Raw genomic sequence first — 18,334 nt, 5'->3', positions numbered from 1 at the left:
CCCAACTTCTAGAACACCAAGTTAATCCACATTCACATCAAAAAACCCAAACAAAATTCTCAAGACCCAACATATTAAGAAAGCATGATTTGATTTATTTGAGATTTAAGAAAAGATTTGTACAAGTTTTAAAACTGAGACCATGATTATATATGTATCTTTTTTATTTCAAAAATTATATTTTTCCTATCTTTGTGTCTTTTCCAAACATATAATTGGTCTAATTAAAGACAAAAGCAAGTATCTTCTCCTCAGAAGCCTTGCTTACACCACTGTGGTGACAGCAACATTATTACTGTTAAGTATAATGGAGAAAAAAATGAAACCATATTTTCTTGTTTTGGTGGCTGAATGAGAATGACAAGGTTTTTGTTTAAAACAAAAATTAGTTTTCTCAAAGAAAATATTGAAAAAGAGTTTGCTCATGCCATTTAATTTTCACACTTTTTGCCTTTTTTAAACCTTTCACCAAAGATGAGCAATTTAAAAAAATGGTTTTAAAATAGAAATGTAAGTATTCCAAGTAAATTATATAAAAATATTTCAGTTCTCTGGTATCTTTTCCAGCTCCAGCTGCACGACTGCATAGGAAAATTCAGCTCCCCTACCTGTTACTAAGTCTGGAGAAAGGAGAAGCCTGCTCCGCTTTTGTCTTTGCTGTTCCTCAGCTAGGGTCCAAGAGAGGACAGGAGTCAGCTAGACGCACCTTCCAGTGCAGCAAAGATGTAGGTGAGTTCCTCACCTCACTGAACTCAGTCTGAGCACTGGCACTAAAATCCAAACGGAGAGAATTTCATGCCCCGTATTTGCAGTCTGGATCTCAAGGAGACCAGCCCAGCAGAAATTCTCATGGCTTTTCACAGGTTAAAAAAAAAAAAAAAAAAATCCATCCCCTACATTTTCTGTGTAATTGAGATCACAAATAGTTGAGCTTTCCTGTCAGAGCCACTCCTCTGTCAGCCTGCTCCTGAAAGGTGCTGAGTATTGCCAGGAAAATGGGCCGAATGCCCAATTGCACCCAAGTGACTTTGCTACGGTCCGATACTGTAAAGGGGCCTCCAGTGGCATTTACTGCCGCTGAATGCCTTTGACATTGCCATCACAGCATAAAGGGCCACAGTGTAAAAGAGTATTCAGCCCAACGTGAGTTGTGGGCACTCAACACCTTGAAAGATTTAGCCCGATATTTGTAATCATTTCAATTCTTCAGGTTTTAAGTTACTTGGAGCCAAGAGTGCTGTATACAAAACAGCCCAGTATTCCCTAAAGAATATCAGCTATGTTGTGATTTGGATGAGTTCCCTGGCATCTTAACTGCTACTTTGATCCTGCAAATTCCTAATCCAGTATCTAAGCACCTTTCTCCAACAATTGCAACTATTCAATCCTTTAAAAAAATGCCTTTATAAAAAACTTGCTCTGATTCTGTATAAGGAATATGGTTCACTTGTAAAAATAGCGCTAGGTGAACTGGTGAGAGTAAGACATCACGCTCTCCAGCCTTCCAAGCGGCATTTAAAGTGACTCTGCTGTTATTAAAATCCTTGAGTATTTGCACACAATAAAGGATAAAAATAGTAATGGAAATTGGCTGAAACTTAATGTTCTCTGATAAGAGAAGTTGTGACGTACTAGTATCTAAATTACTCGTCTCACATGGCCAACCATGTAAACCTGCATTTTTTATTACTACACACACAGACTACATAGTCACAAGTGGAGTGGTCAGCCCTTTGCGAAGAGCGGTGCCAACCACGCAGCTCATGGTCCATGCTGAGAAAGAATTCCCACTCAAAAAGTCATGATTTCCTCTTGCTCTTCCCTGAAAAACACCAGCTTTTTTCCTCTCCTCACGCTGGCCCTCTTCATGCACTGGGGTGCTGCCTGCCCTGTGCTTGGCTCAGGAATAAGAGTTTTCTTAGCAGCTGCCGCCTCTCACCTTGGTCCCAGAGTGGTGCTTGCACAGGAGGGAGCAGTTTCCAGTTGTTTTCCCTCCTTTCCTGGGCAGCGTGGCCTTGTAGTCACCCTGGTAGAAAGCTTCATCTTCTTGAGACCATGAGTATCCCTACATTGTTTACCAAATTCTGTATAGAAACACACTTCCCTCGAGGCAGCAAATTTAGCCGAATGACAATGTAAGGTTAGGGAAAAAATATGTTCTTATCTCTACAATTAATAACAGCCATGGTTATCAGGAGAGAGGGCATTGTAAGAGTTGAATGGCTCTGTCACTCTTTCTGAGGCACGCTTCCTTTTCTGCATTTCTCTCAACTGGCGCAATTAAATCAGGTCATCCGAAATAGACAGCGGAGTTGTGTCACCGTCCAAATCAGACAGCAGGATTGTGTCACTTTCAGGCACCAGCCCAGCACATCGCGTGGGCTACAGGCACTTCAGGGCACTATTTGTTGTTCAGAAGCTCTCAGTTTGTATTTGTTTAGTTAATCAGTATCTGTTAGTTGTGAATCCTGAGAAAATTATTTTGTAAAAATATCTAATATGGGAGCTAGAGGCTGTGCCTGGACTACAACACACCTGTAAGTCCTGGTCCCCTGTGTGCTAGGGAAGTACTTGCTAGCTCCTCTCCAGCCAGCATATGAGGAGATTCCCCTCCCCTGGAAAGCAGGGCACAGGGAGGGCTGGAGCACAACCACAGCTCACCCCAGCATGGATCGAGCGAGGTCATGGCTGCATGTGCACCCAGACTGGGAAACCAGAAGACTTGTGAGTTATGGGTTTCCTTACCCCAAACAGAATCTTAAGCAGACCCTAAAAAAATCCTTAGATGACAATGTTTTAAACCTAATGTTGGGGTTTTCTTCTTTGTTTTCTGGGTTGTTGGGTGATGGAGGGGGAGGTGGTGTTTAGCTATGGCAGTCACTTTTTCAAGCGTTATTCTGCAATAAGGAGGACTATAGATTTCCTCTTTCTTTTTTCAAAAATAATAAATGTCACTCTTCTTTAAAACAATATGAAACTTCATTTTAAAAAGTCAGCTACTGGGAGAATTGTCTAAATTAGAAAAACTTGGCAATACTGCAGTATCCCAATAACATCTCTACGCCTCTGTGCGAAAGCCCCACCGGGAGCTTTCCCTTTTATCCAAGACACACATTCATAAGCAATGTATGGGGTGCTCTGCATACACAATCATGTACAAGACCTTACAGACTGGCTCAGGAGTTAAGCCTGAATCATATGGCAATAAACAGATCCCATTGATTTGAAGGCCAGAAGGTATCATCCCACTCAACTGTCTGCATAACCCAGACTACTCACTCATTGTAACTTTAAACTAAGACTCAAAACACCAATGCAGAATCCAAGTGTAATCCTTTCTTCCAGAATCAGGTGAATTAGTCACAGCATCCGCTGTGTTGACAAAGACCTTCAACTAAAAAAACATAGCACCAGAAAAACACACAAAACACTGAGGCTGAGCAACTGAACAAAGCTTTAAGTCTTACCAATCGCTTCTTCTTGCAAAGGAGGACTAACAACTGGTAATAACAATGACAGACAAAAATAACTGGCCTAAGAGAGTGAAGGTTGTAAATAGATACCTCTTTGTGTGAAAAAGAGCTCTTAAAAGGTTATAGTTTTTATACTCAACATTTGCCCCTGGCATTATTGCTTTAAATAGCAACAATAATGGTAGTAATGAACCTGAAGGTATGAAAATCCAGAAAGAATTTTTTTTCTCTCTTAAAAGCACTGAAAAACTGGGAACTTAGAAAGTTTCAGTTTAAAAAAATATGACTACCAAAAAGCCTGGAAGTGGTCAGCCAAGAGATGTGTCACGTCTCCAGTGTACGACATAAGACAGTACAGGGTGCTCAGATTTTCTGGATTCGTTCCTTATGGTGGAGGATGCTAACGTGAGGCTTTAAGGCCCCTTTTCAGTTGTCGGCATTAGAGTAAGAAAGAAATGTGTATATTCTGTCCAGCCTCACTGGACTGGTGTGAACCTCACCATATGGAAGCATCAAGGAGAACAGCATTTCAAACTGTGAGTCTAATGCCTAGCACATATTAAATGCAATCTCAGCGTTGACTGATGTAATGTCTTTTTGGCAAGAGAGCAGCTTTGCAATGGAATATTTTTAGAGCCTGAAGCTGAGTAGCACACAGTCCACAAGGATTCTCAGAATTAGGCCTTCATATACAGATTTAGTAATATTAGTTCCTGTGCATCATTCAATCTATCTTAATTAGCACAGTAATTTGCTAGTTCGTTTTAAAGACATACAAATCCATTTTAGATCAAAATAGGTTGAAATAGCACACATATTGTTGTGGGAGTCCCAGAAGGCTAATCCATTCGGTAAATCTACATCAGCTCCTGCAGTTTTATGAAGAACTGTGCCAACAGTCATTAAAAATACACAAGCAAGACTGGCAAGTTTGAAAGAAGAGATCTCATACGGTGATAACAGAACTGTTGATAAACCCTACTACAAACACCATTAGAAGCATCAAACTGATATTTATTGGTATTTGGGATCCAGCTGCAGTACTTCTCCAGCAATATTTTCTCCATTAGTGTGTGAAGGAAGCACTGAAGAGAAATTAACCCCTAAATTTCCTCCCCCATACCCTCAACTGGTCTTTAGAGGCAGCTACACCACAGACCATGCTGTTCAGGGTTACTGCATAATCAGTGCTCTCAGAGTCAGGTGGTGTGTGTGGATGTGACAGTACCCATTTGGCTCTGTTCACAGAAGCAAGGATCTGCTTCATGTAAATCTCTCTAGTCTCTTACCTGGGTTGTCTTCAATTTCCTTCTGCAGTAGCTCGTTTTTAGAATTAGTAATCGTGACAGAGGACAAAACTTTATACAGGAAAGACACTGTTTCCAAAATTCACAATGCTGTGTTTCTTGCCCCATCATTTTATTCTTTTTCATCCAAGTGCCTTGTAAGCATACTGTTTGAGTCACTCTAGCCAGACTTGGTCTTACAGTCTTTTATCAGTAAGAAATATACTTCGGCAGAAGCATTGTTTATTCTACTCACTGTTCAGAAATGAGCATAACAGCTTCACTCAGCAGATACACATAAAATCCATACTTGCTTAATACGTGCTTTCTTGCATAGTCACTAATTTGACTTTATTTCCCCCCATTGCTTGTTTTTTTCAGAGTGCCTTTTTCCACTATTTCTCTCAACACTCATACTCTTTACAAGTGACTGCTATCCTACTAACTTCATCCTTTTGCTTGTACAGCAGGAGATGGCATGCAAAGGAAAACAATATTTGTATAATCACTGTACTTTTTATATTACCTAAACCTTTTTGATGTGGGGATAGATGTTCACTTGGAAAAAAATAGTGGTAGTCTAGTTTCACTGATACACTAGTGACCATAAAAAAACTTTCCATTTCCAAATGTCTAGTTTGGTTTCAGATCATCCAAAGCTGTTGCTTCTCTTAGAATCAGTCCTTGAGAGTTCTCAGTTGACCATTTCTAAAGGAGATGAAGCTTATGAGATCATAATCTCTGTCCACCTGCCATTCTCTTACTCAACTCAACAACTTCTAAGCTCAATGGCCAGTTTCAAACCTGAGGGGTACAGAGCTCAAAGAAATAAAATTCCTACAAGTTCCACAAAAATTGAAGCCTAAGCTGACAGGTCAAAGTAAGAACTGTTGCTTCCAACTCAATCTAATTGACTAATGCTAAAAGTCAACTAGTTGCTGAAGAGACAGCATACTTACACTGGAGACCTAATCAGCCTACTGCTAATGGAGCAATTTGTTTTCAGTGGCTTTCATCACAGATGAAGTATTAAGCCTTCAATAAGAAAATTTTGGCATCGTATGGCAATCAAAGCAGGCATCGGTGATGAAGATGTTGGTCAGGTTTTCCATTAACTGCTTTATCAACATGTGCGCTTGCCTAAGGAAATTGTCTAGTTTAATTTTTTCCCTCATGGTCATACCTCATGGATCATAACCATCTTATCGAACCTAATTCTCACTGTCTGCTAAATCAGAGGGTCAAATAAAGCAAGAGCTCGGTTCCACTTAAGCCAGAGAAAGGACCCAGGTAACCAGCAGATAATTCAGCGTAAAAACATTCAAACTCTAGTATATGAACAGGGTTTATTCAACGAGTAGCAGTGCCCGCAAGAAGCCAAGCCATGAGCTCACTTTAGAAGAACAAACCCAAGACATCATGAAGAAAGTATAGACCTCCCATAACTTTTTGGTTATGCCAAATGGGCATTGTTTCTCCAGGAATCACATAACCTCTACATATCCATGCCACTCTGCTCAGACTTGCAGTTATGTGAATTAAATTTTTGCAGAGTGGGAAAATCCTTGAATCCTGCACTCACACACCAGATGCCTATTCTCTTTCTCATACCCTCCCACAGCTGTTTTCTCTTTCCTTCAGATCTACAGTTTCATATTCCCTTGTATTGTCTCCTAGGAGTGATGCTTATTTTCACTGTATCCAAATGGATTTCTGAGGAAACTGGAGAGATCCCTATTCACCTTCCTTTTTCTCACTCACTTTCTCTTTTTATTTCCCTCTTCCCTTCTTGTGTTACGAAGAGGCAAACTATTACTGATCCCCAGAGATTTTGGTCTGTAGTAAACTCCATCCTATGGTCAGTTATGTTTCTCTCAAGCTATTCCATGAAGCCATATGGGCAAACACTTGTCCTGGGACTTAATAGGGAGCTATTACAGTAGAAAAGGAAGATTTTCTTCCTCCTGTCCCACGATGCTGACAAGAGGTATGACACTGTTAAGGGAGACTGTGAGGCTCTTTCCTGCCCTTGCCAAAAAATCCTTCTTTTGACTGGAGGCAGAGTAGCCTCTTCTAGTGCCATTAACAAGAAGTAACAAGAGAAAGGCTCAGCGGGTGACAACTGCTTCTGGAGACAGAATGAGTGAATCATTATGCCCAAGAGACAGCAAAGTTATAATCTTCCCAAAAACTGCAAGCAGGAGAACCTCAGACATTAGAGGAAAATATTTCTTCGAAAACTTGGATTTATGAACTTGAACCTCCATGCAAACTTGTGGGGCGGGTGCTGTTCATTGCCAGCTCCTCAGAAAACAAATTGCAGGTTTCATTTTGCAAACAGAACTCTGCCTCAAACTCTGCATTTTTTGTATTCCCATTTATATTTGACACTCAAAAAATCAGATAAATTAGAGATCAGGGAATTTGCCTACTGAATCACTAAGTCCATCCTCTGGCAGCTCACAGATTTGCAGTGTTATGATGGCTTATAGAACAGTGAGTCCAAGCCAGAAAAGAAAAAAACCAAACCCCACCTTACCTCATAGCCTGATGATTTTCTTTACAACAACGCTTCATTGTCCCCAACTCAGTTTTAGCCTGAAGAAATGAAAAGTCCAAAATTGCAAAATGATTCTGGAAAATTAATGCTTGTCTTCCTGTCCAAGAATAAATACAATGAAGAAAAATAAACAGATATTTGTGGGTTGAGACCCTCATCCAAAGCCCAGTGAAATCCTTGGGAATCCTTCCAGTGACCATAGGCTTTCAATCAGGTCTTATATTATGAGTGATGTTTTGAAATTAATTCTAAATTAAGAGTCAAACATCACTGGTATTTAATTTGTTGCCAGAAGCCACACAATAGGCCTTTGAAACAAAACTCTCAAAATGCATAGAAATTCAGATGAAATGACTCACCAATGCTGAACAAATAAGGTGCAACCACGCCTCCTTCTGCTCTTCAGCTCCCTTTAAGACACTATTTTCTCTGTCTTTGGTAATATATCAAAATATTTCAATTTTAATTGTACATTATGGTTGGCAGATGACAGAATTCTGATAACTGGTGACTGGTCAGACAGTGCTTTCTCTGTCTGGGGACACTTCCATCAAAATCTGAGTATTTATTTGGAACAGGTCTGTAACCCCTTTCTCTAATAAAGCTAAGACTGTCTGGAAGCTGTCTTACTAAGAAGGGTATCAGCAGCAGATGGAATAGGAAGTCAGAGGGGAGCTAATCCTTGCTATTTATTTTGAATAAAAATAACATATGATGCCAGCAATCTGCACAGTGAGAACAAAGAGAGTTCTTGCCCCAAAGGTGTAAGATTTTGCAAGACAGACTCAAACATGTTGGTCTCTGAGCAGTGGAGCTCAGGAAGTCAGGTTTCCTACAGGTTTGTGTCTCATGCCTGAATTTCCCAACATCTGTTGTAGAGGTAGGAGCATCACACTTTAACTCACTTTGGGAGAGCTTCTGGAGCAGCATCCTTTTTGGGGGATGCTAGTACAGCCTAGCTACTTATGCTCACAAGATGTTCAGGAACTTAACAGGACCAAAGCTTTTACTTCTCTAACATGGATGATTAAATCTGATCAGCAGATTTAACAAATACTATTAGGCAAAATCCACATCTAAAATGGGATTTCATAAGCTACACTTCCTCAGGAAAGCAGCAAGAACTGCAGACAGGCCTGAAACAAAACCTTGGATCTCAGCACCATGATCTAAACTAAAATCTCACTTCTGACACACACCTCTGTTCCACAGAACAAATCCCAGATCCAAACCTGCTCCACTTTGAGAAACTTTAAACCAGACTTTGATGTTTAACTCCCATATTATTGAAATGAAACATGTTTCTAAAATGAAATGTTTTTCTTTACACAAAGCAACCAAAATTTTCATTTGACTTTTACAAGGCAGTATCAAGAAGATGCATCATTGACATCACTCCTTTTAGCACCTCTTTAAATACCCTGGTTGAAGGACAAGCTCCACTTTGTCACGGTGAGTCAACAGAACCGACTCAAGAAAATTTATACAGGATATTATCTAACCAACACAAAACCAACAAAAAAACCTCTGCATCATTGTGGTCATGATTGATCCTGCCACGTTATTACAAACAAAGCATTTGCTCGAAGCATTTGTTTGCTTTCCTTTTGCCTGGGGGAATCTGGGATGGGTGAATGCCACAGAACTTAATGGAAACTTTCAATGCAGAAAGGCCACAGGATCAGATTATATTTCTTGGATGAACTGGTTTGCTTTTCCATTAGATCCATTTGTCTTCTGTTGTTGGGTCAGAAGATCAAGTCTATGGAGTTAAAGCAATGCCTAGCTCTGTCTGAACTGTTCTGGAAAAAGAAAGAAAAGTTGACACCAGTGGACAAAGATTAAAAGGTTCTACCTAAGTAGCCACTGCTTTTTCTGTTCACATCCAGAAAGTCATTCTTCAGCCCAGTTATGCAATCACACAGTTACTTCATTTTTGATCTTCGGTTACAGCCACGTTTCTTGAAAGCTGCCCAGAAAACCTGGCTGGGACCAGGGTAAAGAAAGGGAGAGTGACTGATGAAGTGAGCAAAGGAGGCCAGCTCAAGCGGAAAGCCTAAGCTCAAAGTACCATGGAGAAATGAAGGAGAAGAGGAAGAAAAAAGGGTATAAAAAAAGGTGAGTGGGTGTTCCTTAGTGTTGCCAGAGAGAATGAATTTAGATGGATAAGAGGTCAGTTCACTTTTGCAGCAGACAGGAAAAAGGTGGGAGAAGGAGCAGGGCTAGGACAGAGAGCCAAGGCGAGCCCAGCACTTTTCCCATTGCCAGCAGGGAGGTCAGGAGGATGAGATGAGGGAGCAGTGACTCCTGCTGTTGTTGGGAAGGTACAGGCTCCTGTGCAAATGCCATCAATCCCCAGCAAAACCAGCTCTCCTCAGCAGCAGTGGTAGCAGTTAGGCTTTCTATAGCACCAGTATAGGTATATAAGTTAAGTATAGTATAGAAGTTACATGTAGTATAGCTTATAAGTTTGCTGGGTTTGTTAGCAAATTTCAGCAATTTCTGAGAGCTTTGTCAAGTAGGAATTGAAACTGTGGACATGAATAAATATTTTGGTGAAAAGGTATTCTAGATTTGTGTTGAAGAGTAGGCATGAGGGGAAGAAAATTCTCTAGCTGTAGGATCAAACCAATATGCATGAAGATCTAAGGAAAGAACTGTGGATTAAATCCGTCTTCTTCCAAACTTTCAGCTTTCAGTTTCAAATTCGGGCATAAATGCTTGGATCCCTCTTTTAAAATTAATCACATAAAGGACTGCAGACCTCAGAGCAAACCTCCACTTCCAATAACTAATGCAATTAATAAATATGTTCTTTGTTGCCACCAAACTGCTATAGAAGAATAGATTACGCAGATCTTTAAGTATTGTGTGTATCAACATTACTTTCCCTCCACTATCTCCTGTTATTAAAAGGAGAAACTAATTTTGCTTATTGACACTGAGTCCTCCTCACAGAGTTTGATTTAGAACTGCTGTTGGAGTCTTGTTTCAGAACATTTTTCTCCCTAGAAAATAGCAATTCACATACCAATTCATAAAAGGATATTGCACACTGAAGAAATGTCTCTTAAAAAAAAACCAAAACCAAAAAACCCAAAAACTGCTAACAAAAGTTTTTTTCATAGCTAAAAGCTAGACTGAGAAACATATGAGAACAAGAACCTGAAGTTCTAGATCCTATAAGGGCAAGAGTAGTAACAAAACCACAATAGCAACTGATCTGCAATAACCAAATGAAGAGATTGTACTCACAGCCAGAGCTGCCAACATCTCTCTTATGAAAAGGGAGGGATAAATACTGTACTAGTTTCACTGCTGCTGTTCTGTGATCCATAAAAAATGACCACAGTTTTCTAAATGGGGAAATAAATACAAGTCAAACATAAAAAAAAAAAATAACCCTTCACTACCCACATACACTGTTCCCTACTCCCCTTTCCACCCCACCAAACAGATCCCCAGAAGGGTCATCTTCGTGTTGTTACAAGCAAGCAGCTAGGTCTTGGGATTAACAAATGGACCCTGGGCAGGTTGGAATCGCTAGCGCAATTTAATACATACATAAAGAGAACACCAAAGATTACATGTGCGGTTGTTGCCATCTGACAGCAGTCTGGGAAGTGATTGTAGAAAGCTGTCAGAATGGGGAAGGAGGGAGAAGGAGAGAGGAACAGAGTTTGGGCTGTTGAGGTAGAGATCTGATGCTGGAAACATACAGAGCGGAAAAGGCAATGACCCAAAAAAGTATGCCCCTGATACTCTGAGTATAAAAGCCTGAAATCTGTGAAAAGGGGGAAAAGTTTAAGCAACTGGCCTCCCAGTTCTCTGTGCACTCCTGAATTCCAGTACCAGCTCAACTCATGCAGAACGCATTCGAGGTGTGGATCTCAGCTCCTTTTGCTATGGCACAGGTGGCATGTGGAAACTATAACCTGCTGCCTGGAAGCTTTCCCCTCAGAAGGGCAGGGTCAGACCTGACCCTTCCCAGAAGATGAAAAGTGCAGGTGATGGGCAAAGCAGGGGCAGCCAGCTGCCCCCAGGGTTATCCCCGCTCCTCATCCCTCAGGATAACCCCCCAGGAGCTGCCTCCACCTTGGGAACTGCAAGGTGCTGCCCCTTTAAACAGGGCAGATTTGTTTTCAAGTAAATTCAACAGCACTTATGAAAATCAAGTCGCTGTTCCTTCTGAGGGAGGGAGCACATAAGGAAATTCAGGAACTCTAGAAGCTCAGCTTGAAGCTGCTGTGACAGAGCCTGTTGTGATTCTTTATTAAACAGACCAGGGATGGCACTGCAGGGTGTCATCTTACCTCTGACAGTTCCTGGCCCACAGCACCTACTTTTGAAGTAAAAAACTTCTCCATGTGCTCTGAATACCTTTTTTAAAAGGCTGCTGTAACATTTTCATCTTTTCTGTCATTGTGGATTAGATCTCCATGTTAAAAGTACAAACAAAATGTGAGCAGAATTTGTTCAGGCCTGGAAACTTCCCAGTCTGGCAAGAATTTTGGAATCTGATTTTCTTTCCTACATCTTATTTACTGAATTGTCTGCATGACATTTTTAATACTGATCTCTGGGGTGAGACAGAGATTTTTCCTCTGTCATTCTGCCTATTGGGAAAGCTCAGTGCACAATGAATACTGAATACAGCTGTACTTCTGAAATGTATCTTGGATAACCTTATCTAAATAACTTCATTTGAAAAGTGAATGGACTTTTGTGAGAGGAACTTTCCTAGATAAACTAGAGGGATATTTTTTAACTCAGCGGCTATTTGAAAGGGAAAAATCGAACATTTATTTTATTTTCTTGTGGAGAACTACCATGTGATTCCAAAACTAACATATACAAGCCAGAACTTAAGCCAAAAAAACACCAAAGAATGAGATAGCAAGCATTTAAAAGCCTTTTACATATGAAAGGAATCTAATAGGAGATATCCAAGTATATAATTCTGGTCTTTGTATTTGGTGGTTGCTTGCTTAGAAATGTTCAGGCTTATGGAGTTGGACATCATAATAAAATCACATGTATTTTCCTATTGCTGAGAAAATAGTTTCTACCAAACTTTCACCAGCATTCCGAAGTGTATTAACACAAACTACATTATCGTGCATAACGACGCATTTGGACTATTAATTATATACTAACTTTGTTCCGGAGCACTCGACTGGCTTTGGGAAAGTTCTGTTCTGTTCAGTAAGGGTAAGGTTTGCTTTCTGCCCTAGAGGCAGTTTCTTACGCTTGCAATTGCCAGGAATATACTGTGCTTACTGTGAAATATAGGAAGGAGAGAAACGGCTCTCCTAAACAACTTTCTAGCAGCAGTGAGATGTCCTGGAGCACAAAAAAAATTTACAAGAGTGCAGTTTTCTCAAACAGAAAAGAAAGATTGCTTCTTTGTTCTGCTGGAAGCAAGGACATCTTTCCAGTTTCTACAGCCGCTCTGCACGGACACGGCACCCTCGCAGCGATCACATACGTGGTTTCTGCCTGACACCCAGCGCCTCTGCTCCCTCGGGAGCGGCTCCCACCATCCCACCGCTGCCGGGCGAGACGCGCTCCCAGCAGAGAGAAGGGCAGCGCTTGTTCGCCACCGGGGCTGCCGACGGCTCGCTCAGGGCCCGACTCCAAGCCTCCAGGAGAAAGTTGGGAACTTTTCCAGGGACTTCCACGCACTTCGGGTCAGGCCCTGGCCGATCCACGCACAGCCTTCCCACCGCGCAGCTGAGAAGAAACCGACAGTTCAGGTCCTCGCGTCCCTTCCCGCCTGACCCCCCTGGAAGCCCTTAACCCCTCTTTCCTCCCTCCACACACGGTGTCGCAGCCACGGCCCGTGGCGAGCCTGCTGCCGCGCCCCCCGGGCACAGGCCCTCCTGCCGCCACCCGGGCCACGACGTGCCGGCCGCCAGCCGGTCCACACGGCGCTTTCCGAGCCGCTCCGGGCGGGGCGCGCCCGGGGGTGCCGGGGTACGACGGCTCCCCGCCCGGGGCGTTACGGGGGGGGCGGCAGCCCGTAGCGCCGCCAAACCTCCGCCCGGCGGCTGGGACGCAGGTGCCCTCCCCTCCTCCTCCTCCCCCGGCCGCCCGCGCCCCTCAGCCCGCCGCGCCGGGCACCGCGCCCCGGGTGACCGTTAGTCGGTGCCGCCGCGGCCGCCGCCCCGTACCTGAGAAGTCGGCGAGCGCCGCCACCTCCGCGCTGCACACGAGGATCACGCAGGAGAGGAGGCGGAGGAGCCGCCCGGGCTCTACCTGTCTCCGGCGTGGGTGCTGCCCCGCGCCCCCTTCCCTCATGGTGCGGGAGAGGGCGGCTCGGGGCGGGGCGGGGCGGGGGGGGGGCAGGCCCGCCGCCTCACATGGCGGAGCCGGCCCCGGCTGGCGGCTCGGCCACCCCCGGCCCGCCGGGCGCCCTCCGCCGCGGGGCAGCGCCGGCTGCCCCGGCACCGCGCGGGAGGAGGAGGAGGAGGAGGAGGAGGAGGAGGAGGAGGAGGAGGAGGGCGGAGCAGCCCTGCCCGAGGCCGCGGCCGAGGCCGCAGCGCAGCCGCCCCCCGCCGCAGCGGGAGGGGGTCCCGGCCGGCCCGCAGCCCCGGGAAGCGCGTCGCCGCGCGGGGGAGCCCGGGAGGGCGGAGGGGAAGGGAAGAGGCTCCTCGGCGGCGCCGTGCCTGGCACTGCCCTCAACGCACATCGTGCGGGCCGGCCTGACTCAGACCCGGCGGCACCTCGCCCGCCCTCCCCCGGCTCTCTCCACCCCTCCCCGGGCAGTTCGAGGTCCCGGCACCTCCCTCTTGGCGAAGAGGCACGATCTCGCCTTCACACCCCCTGCGAAAGGCTTTATTTTTAACTTATTTTCCCCTCTCGCTCCTGCTTGGCAATGGTTGAAGGACTGTCACGGACTTACACACCCCCCCGACTCATGTGACAACTTGTAGTTTTCCCCAGGCAGGTGCAAGGTGCTCCCCACCGCTCCCTGCCCCCCGCAGCGCAGCTTCCCTGCTTTCCCTCCTTCGGACCCCCTTGCCCGCACGCCAGACCCTGCCGAGCGTCCTGCTCCAGCCCGGCTCCTCTCCTCACACGCTGGCTCACAGGGCTCGGGGAAACCCAGCTGACAGCTACGCCTGGCAGGATCTCCGGATGAGGGATTTCAGCGGGCAACCAGCCGCGTTCCGTAATGGCCCTGACTCTTCCACGTCGCAAAAGAGACTTTCCCTTTCTCTGTTTCCTCATGTTGTTGCCTGACACCACCTTATCGCAGCCCTTGCCTTTGAGACTCGTGTAGTTCAGCGTAGCTGAGTTTGAAGTGTGTAGGCTTGCTTAAGGCTTTCATTGCAAAGTGGGAAAACATCTTGAAGTTGCTCTGAGAGAGTTCAGGTTGTTCCCTGAAATCTTTCATAAGACTGAAAAGTAAACCGATAGGAAGTTCAAACAAACTGTCGTTACAACCTGCTAAGCCACCTTCAGATATAATTTGGAGCTCCTTTTAAGGTATGAGGAATTAAAGAGAATAAATCAGGACACTCATTTCCTAGTTCCTGTAAGAGCTGCCCTCAGGAAAGTGTGCCTAGAAGCAACACTGGAAACGGGACATGAAAGCATCTTCTGCTCTGGGATTGTGCTTGGGTATAAAGTGGGTAGGCAAGACCATCTAGCTGTTTACATCCTGGCATGCATGTTCACACTGATCTTTCTCCTGAAAAAAACATGAGTCAGTAGGTGAGGGATGACAGAACCAAACTAATTCTGTTAAATCCGTTCCTCTCCTCCTGTTCCAACTCAAGTTGGATTACGTCCAGATTTGAATTTCCAAACTTTGGCACCTCTTTCTGGAGGTTACACTGAACTTTGACCAGCTTGAACTTCATGTTTGAGTCTGAATCCACTTCCTTTCCTCACCCTCTCCCTCTTCACACACAGAACAACTGGGTAACACATACATGCTTCGTTAGTCTTGGGCAGATAAGAGCAAACCAGGTTTCACACGAACCTTCCTGAGGTCAGGGACATTCCATCAAGTTTTACTGAACTCAGATAAATGGGATCAAAGATACCGAAATAACAGGATAAAATGGAATAGCTCTGAAGCATCTGCAACTGCAAACACAGGTGGGAAGAGAGAACAGTAGCTCTGCCAGGTGTGTGAAGCTCTTCCTTCTGGCTGCTTCAGATAAGGACAGTGTTTTCCTTTGAACTGAATCAGCTACCCTGTACCTTCCAACTGTGGTACTGGAAGACTTGTGGGAGACTCCTGCCTACTCCTCATTTTTTCCCTTGATCTTGCCATACCTGGTCATTTAATCTGACTTCCTGCACCTGTTGTCACAGGTCAGTTCCACCAAAGGCAGAAATGAATGCCAGCGGAACGTTGTAAGTAGCACAGTAGATTTTTACCCCTCCATAAAAGAAAGCATTTGGGGGCCATACTCAGATCTTCTAGAAAGGTGTTTAGGTGACTACGATGAACTTACTCGTCTACCCTAACTTCATACCTGCCATGTCTACCATAACTGCATATCTACCATAACTTCATGTGAGTGCGGTCAGATGATCTATAGCTTCAGGATGCCAGACTCTCACTCCCTATACAGTCAATGGAGAGGTATCTCCTATTCAGGCCACCTGCTATAGCTCTAACAAGAAGTGTTTCACCTCCTCCTCTCTGAATTGCTCATTAATCCCTAGAACATACATGTCAATGATGGCAACTCAGTCTGCCGTGTGTGACTCCGAGTAGACAATGGATCTGTCATAAGTACACAATCAATGCAGAAGAATATATAAAATGTCAAAAACCACTGAGAGATGTGCTGTACTCATGCTTGAAAGGCTTTGAATTGGAAGATCCTGCGGAGCTGTTTGCCTAATGAGAACTTGTGAATCTTCTCTTTCCAATCGCCTTTTCTAGCCCCGTGGTGCTGTAAGAAAAAGACCATCCAGTGGAGCAGGAATGAGCCTGGTATGCTTCTGGCACTGTGCAGGTATAACCCAAAGGCAAAGGCAGTTCTCAAGTGGAATGACTGAACTGGGACGGATTCAAAATGCTGTAGGGAACCTCCAGGGAGGTGAGGCAGTGAGGGCTGAACAACAGTGCAAGAGGCAGCTGGGTGCTCCTACATGTAAATATCTGCCTTTTAGGGAAGTCTTCTTATGGAGGAGAGCAACTTATAAACATTGCAGCAAACGGGAATTGAAGACATGCTTTCAGTAAAATGGCACTGACAATGTTTTTTCCTGGCCCCCCCCCCCCCCCCAACATTAACCTAAAATCTGCAATGTTTTTGGTAATCCCTGCTATTCCCTGCTATGGATAGTGCTTAAATAGTTAGAGACAGCATTGTAAAACTTTAAGGTAAGGAGGCAGAAAGTATTATTTATCCTGATGTGCAGAATGTGTTTCTTTGCCACAGACTTGAAAGCAGCTTCTACAAGCTGGCAACACTCAGTAGTTGGAAGACAATATACTAATCCAGACACGTTCAGCATGTAGAATTACAGAATCTCTCAGCCTTGGCCTTCCTTGTGAGCAACAGGACTGAGATTCATTTTTTCCCCAAAGAAAAAATGAAAGCCGATAAGTTAAAATCCAGGCTAGATATCCTGTCTGCTTCAAACATTTCTCTCTTTTGAACTTGGGGAGAAAAGAAATCATTGCACTGTGTCAAAAATGCAGGAACTGCATGGAAGCTCAGAAAGAGCAAAGCCAAAATCTGAGTTCTTTATTTCTTATTTCTCCATATTATTCATTTTTCTCTGAACTTCAGCCAAATTGCCAATTTGAAACTCATATCATGACTTAGTGCATGGAAATTCAAATAAAATTGGTGCTGTCTGTTAGGAAATAAACAGTGTGGAATAACAGAAGACAGTTGAGTTAGATGTCCTAAAATTTTCTATTAGTAAAAAAATCACAAATTTAGTAAAAAAATTAGTAAAAAAATCACAGTAAAAAAAATTATCAGAAATACATAATCTCAGGAATACTTTTTTCACATGTATATATATACATGTCTCCCCACTACACATTCTATGTTTTTTCTTCCTCCTTTCTCCCCAATAAATTTATTGGAAGCTCATTTATGTAATTTTAGTTCTCCCAGAATAAAGTTTCCAAGAAGTTCACTAATGTTCTCTTTGGCTTTTGGAGTTAAAAAAACCTCTAGAGTACAAAACCCCAGGCTTTTCCCACATTTTTAAATGCTTTATATTCCTGCATTCTGACACAGATGAAATCTACAAGACAGTTCAAACAAGTGGGCTGCTATCCTCTCTCTGTTTCTATGGAAATGAGTGTCAGACTGGTTAAAACAAAGCACATGCTTTACAGTAATCACTATATGGCGATTATTTAAAATAACATAGCACATTTTTCCCAATTCAACCTCTATTTCTATGGATACAAGAATGAAAATAGTGGTAGAGAAGACTCTCTTGTATTTTTTCAATTCTAAATGTGTTTTGGATGCTGTAAGTTCTCACGGGGTGCTACAGATTTTAAGTTCTAACAAGGTCTTCAAGTGTGCAGTAATTTGAACTTGAGAGGACCAATTCTGCAAGCCGTAGTTAGGAAACATTCTCATGCATGTAAGTAGAAGTTTGAATGAATACAGAGCACAGTACTTCACCCAGCAGGTTTAGGAGGAGGGGAAATATTTGCTACTTTCTGCCATTTTTTGACTCACTTCAGAGAGCAAAGTTAGCTAACAAGTTTTGAGTTTTGTGGTCATCAGCTGCTTCTTGCATAGTCAGCTCCTGGCCGAACTAATCATATGAGACCCTGACCACTTCACAAAAAAGAAGTAAGATGTAACACATGAGGTTTGTAAAACCAATCTTCTTGCGTTTCTTCTCATGTTTCATTCCATCTGAAGGAAATCTCATTTCAGCTTCCTCACCACATGCAGCAGAAAGGTCACCGCTCCTCATCCTCCTGAATGCTGACAGTCTTACTGGCACCTCTCCTGTATACAGATTATTTTTTCGAGCATACACCTGGGCACTTGTATAGACATGAAGTA

At 43.6% G+C, this 18,334-nt stretch overlaps 1 protein-coding gene across 3 annotated transcripts in view; it reads right to left on the bottom strand.

The window, feature by feature from the left end:
• The window catches only part of EVA1C (eva-1 homolog C), a 40,121-nt gene extending 26,101 nt beyond the window's left edge, over nucleotides 1–14,020 (bottom strand). Inside the window, exon 1 of one of the 3 annotated variants that reach the window (XM_074814219.1) lies at nucleotides 13,493–14,020. In XM_074814219.1, the coding sequence (XP_074670320.1) occupies nucleotides 13,493–13,619 (127 nt within the window). In that variant the 5' untranslated portion in view covers nucleotides 13,620–14,020. Of the gene's footprint in view, nucleotides 1–608; nucleotides 1,051–7,298; nucleotides 7,318–13,492 lie in introns of those variants that run through there. The other 2 variants (XM_074814221.1, XM_074814220.1) reach the window with 2 other exon arrangements.
• Between the last annotated feature and the right edge of the window lie 4,314 nt (nucleotides 14,021–18,334).

The sequence above is a fragment of the Strix aluco genome, chromosome 2 (genome assembly GCF_031877795.1).
Source record: "Strix aluco isolate bStrAlu1 chromosome 2, bStrAlu1.hap1, whole genome shotgun sequence".
NCBI lineage: Eukaryota > Metazoa > Chordata > Aves > Strigiformes > Strigidae > Strix > Strix aluco.
This window is presented reverse-complemented; position numbering and strand designations above follow the sequence as displayed.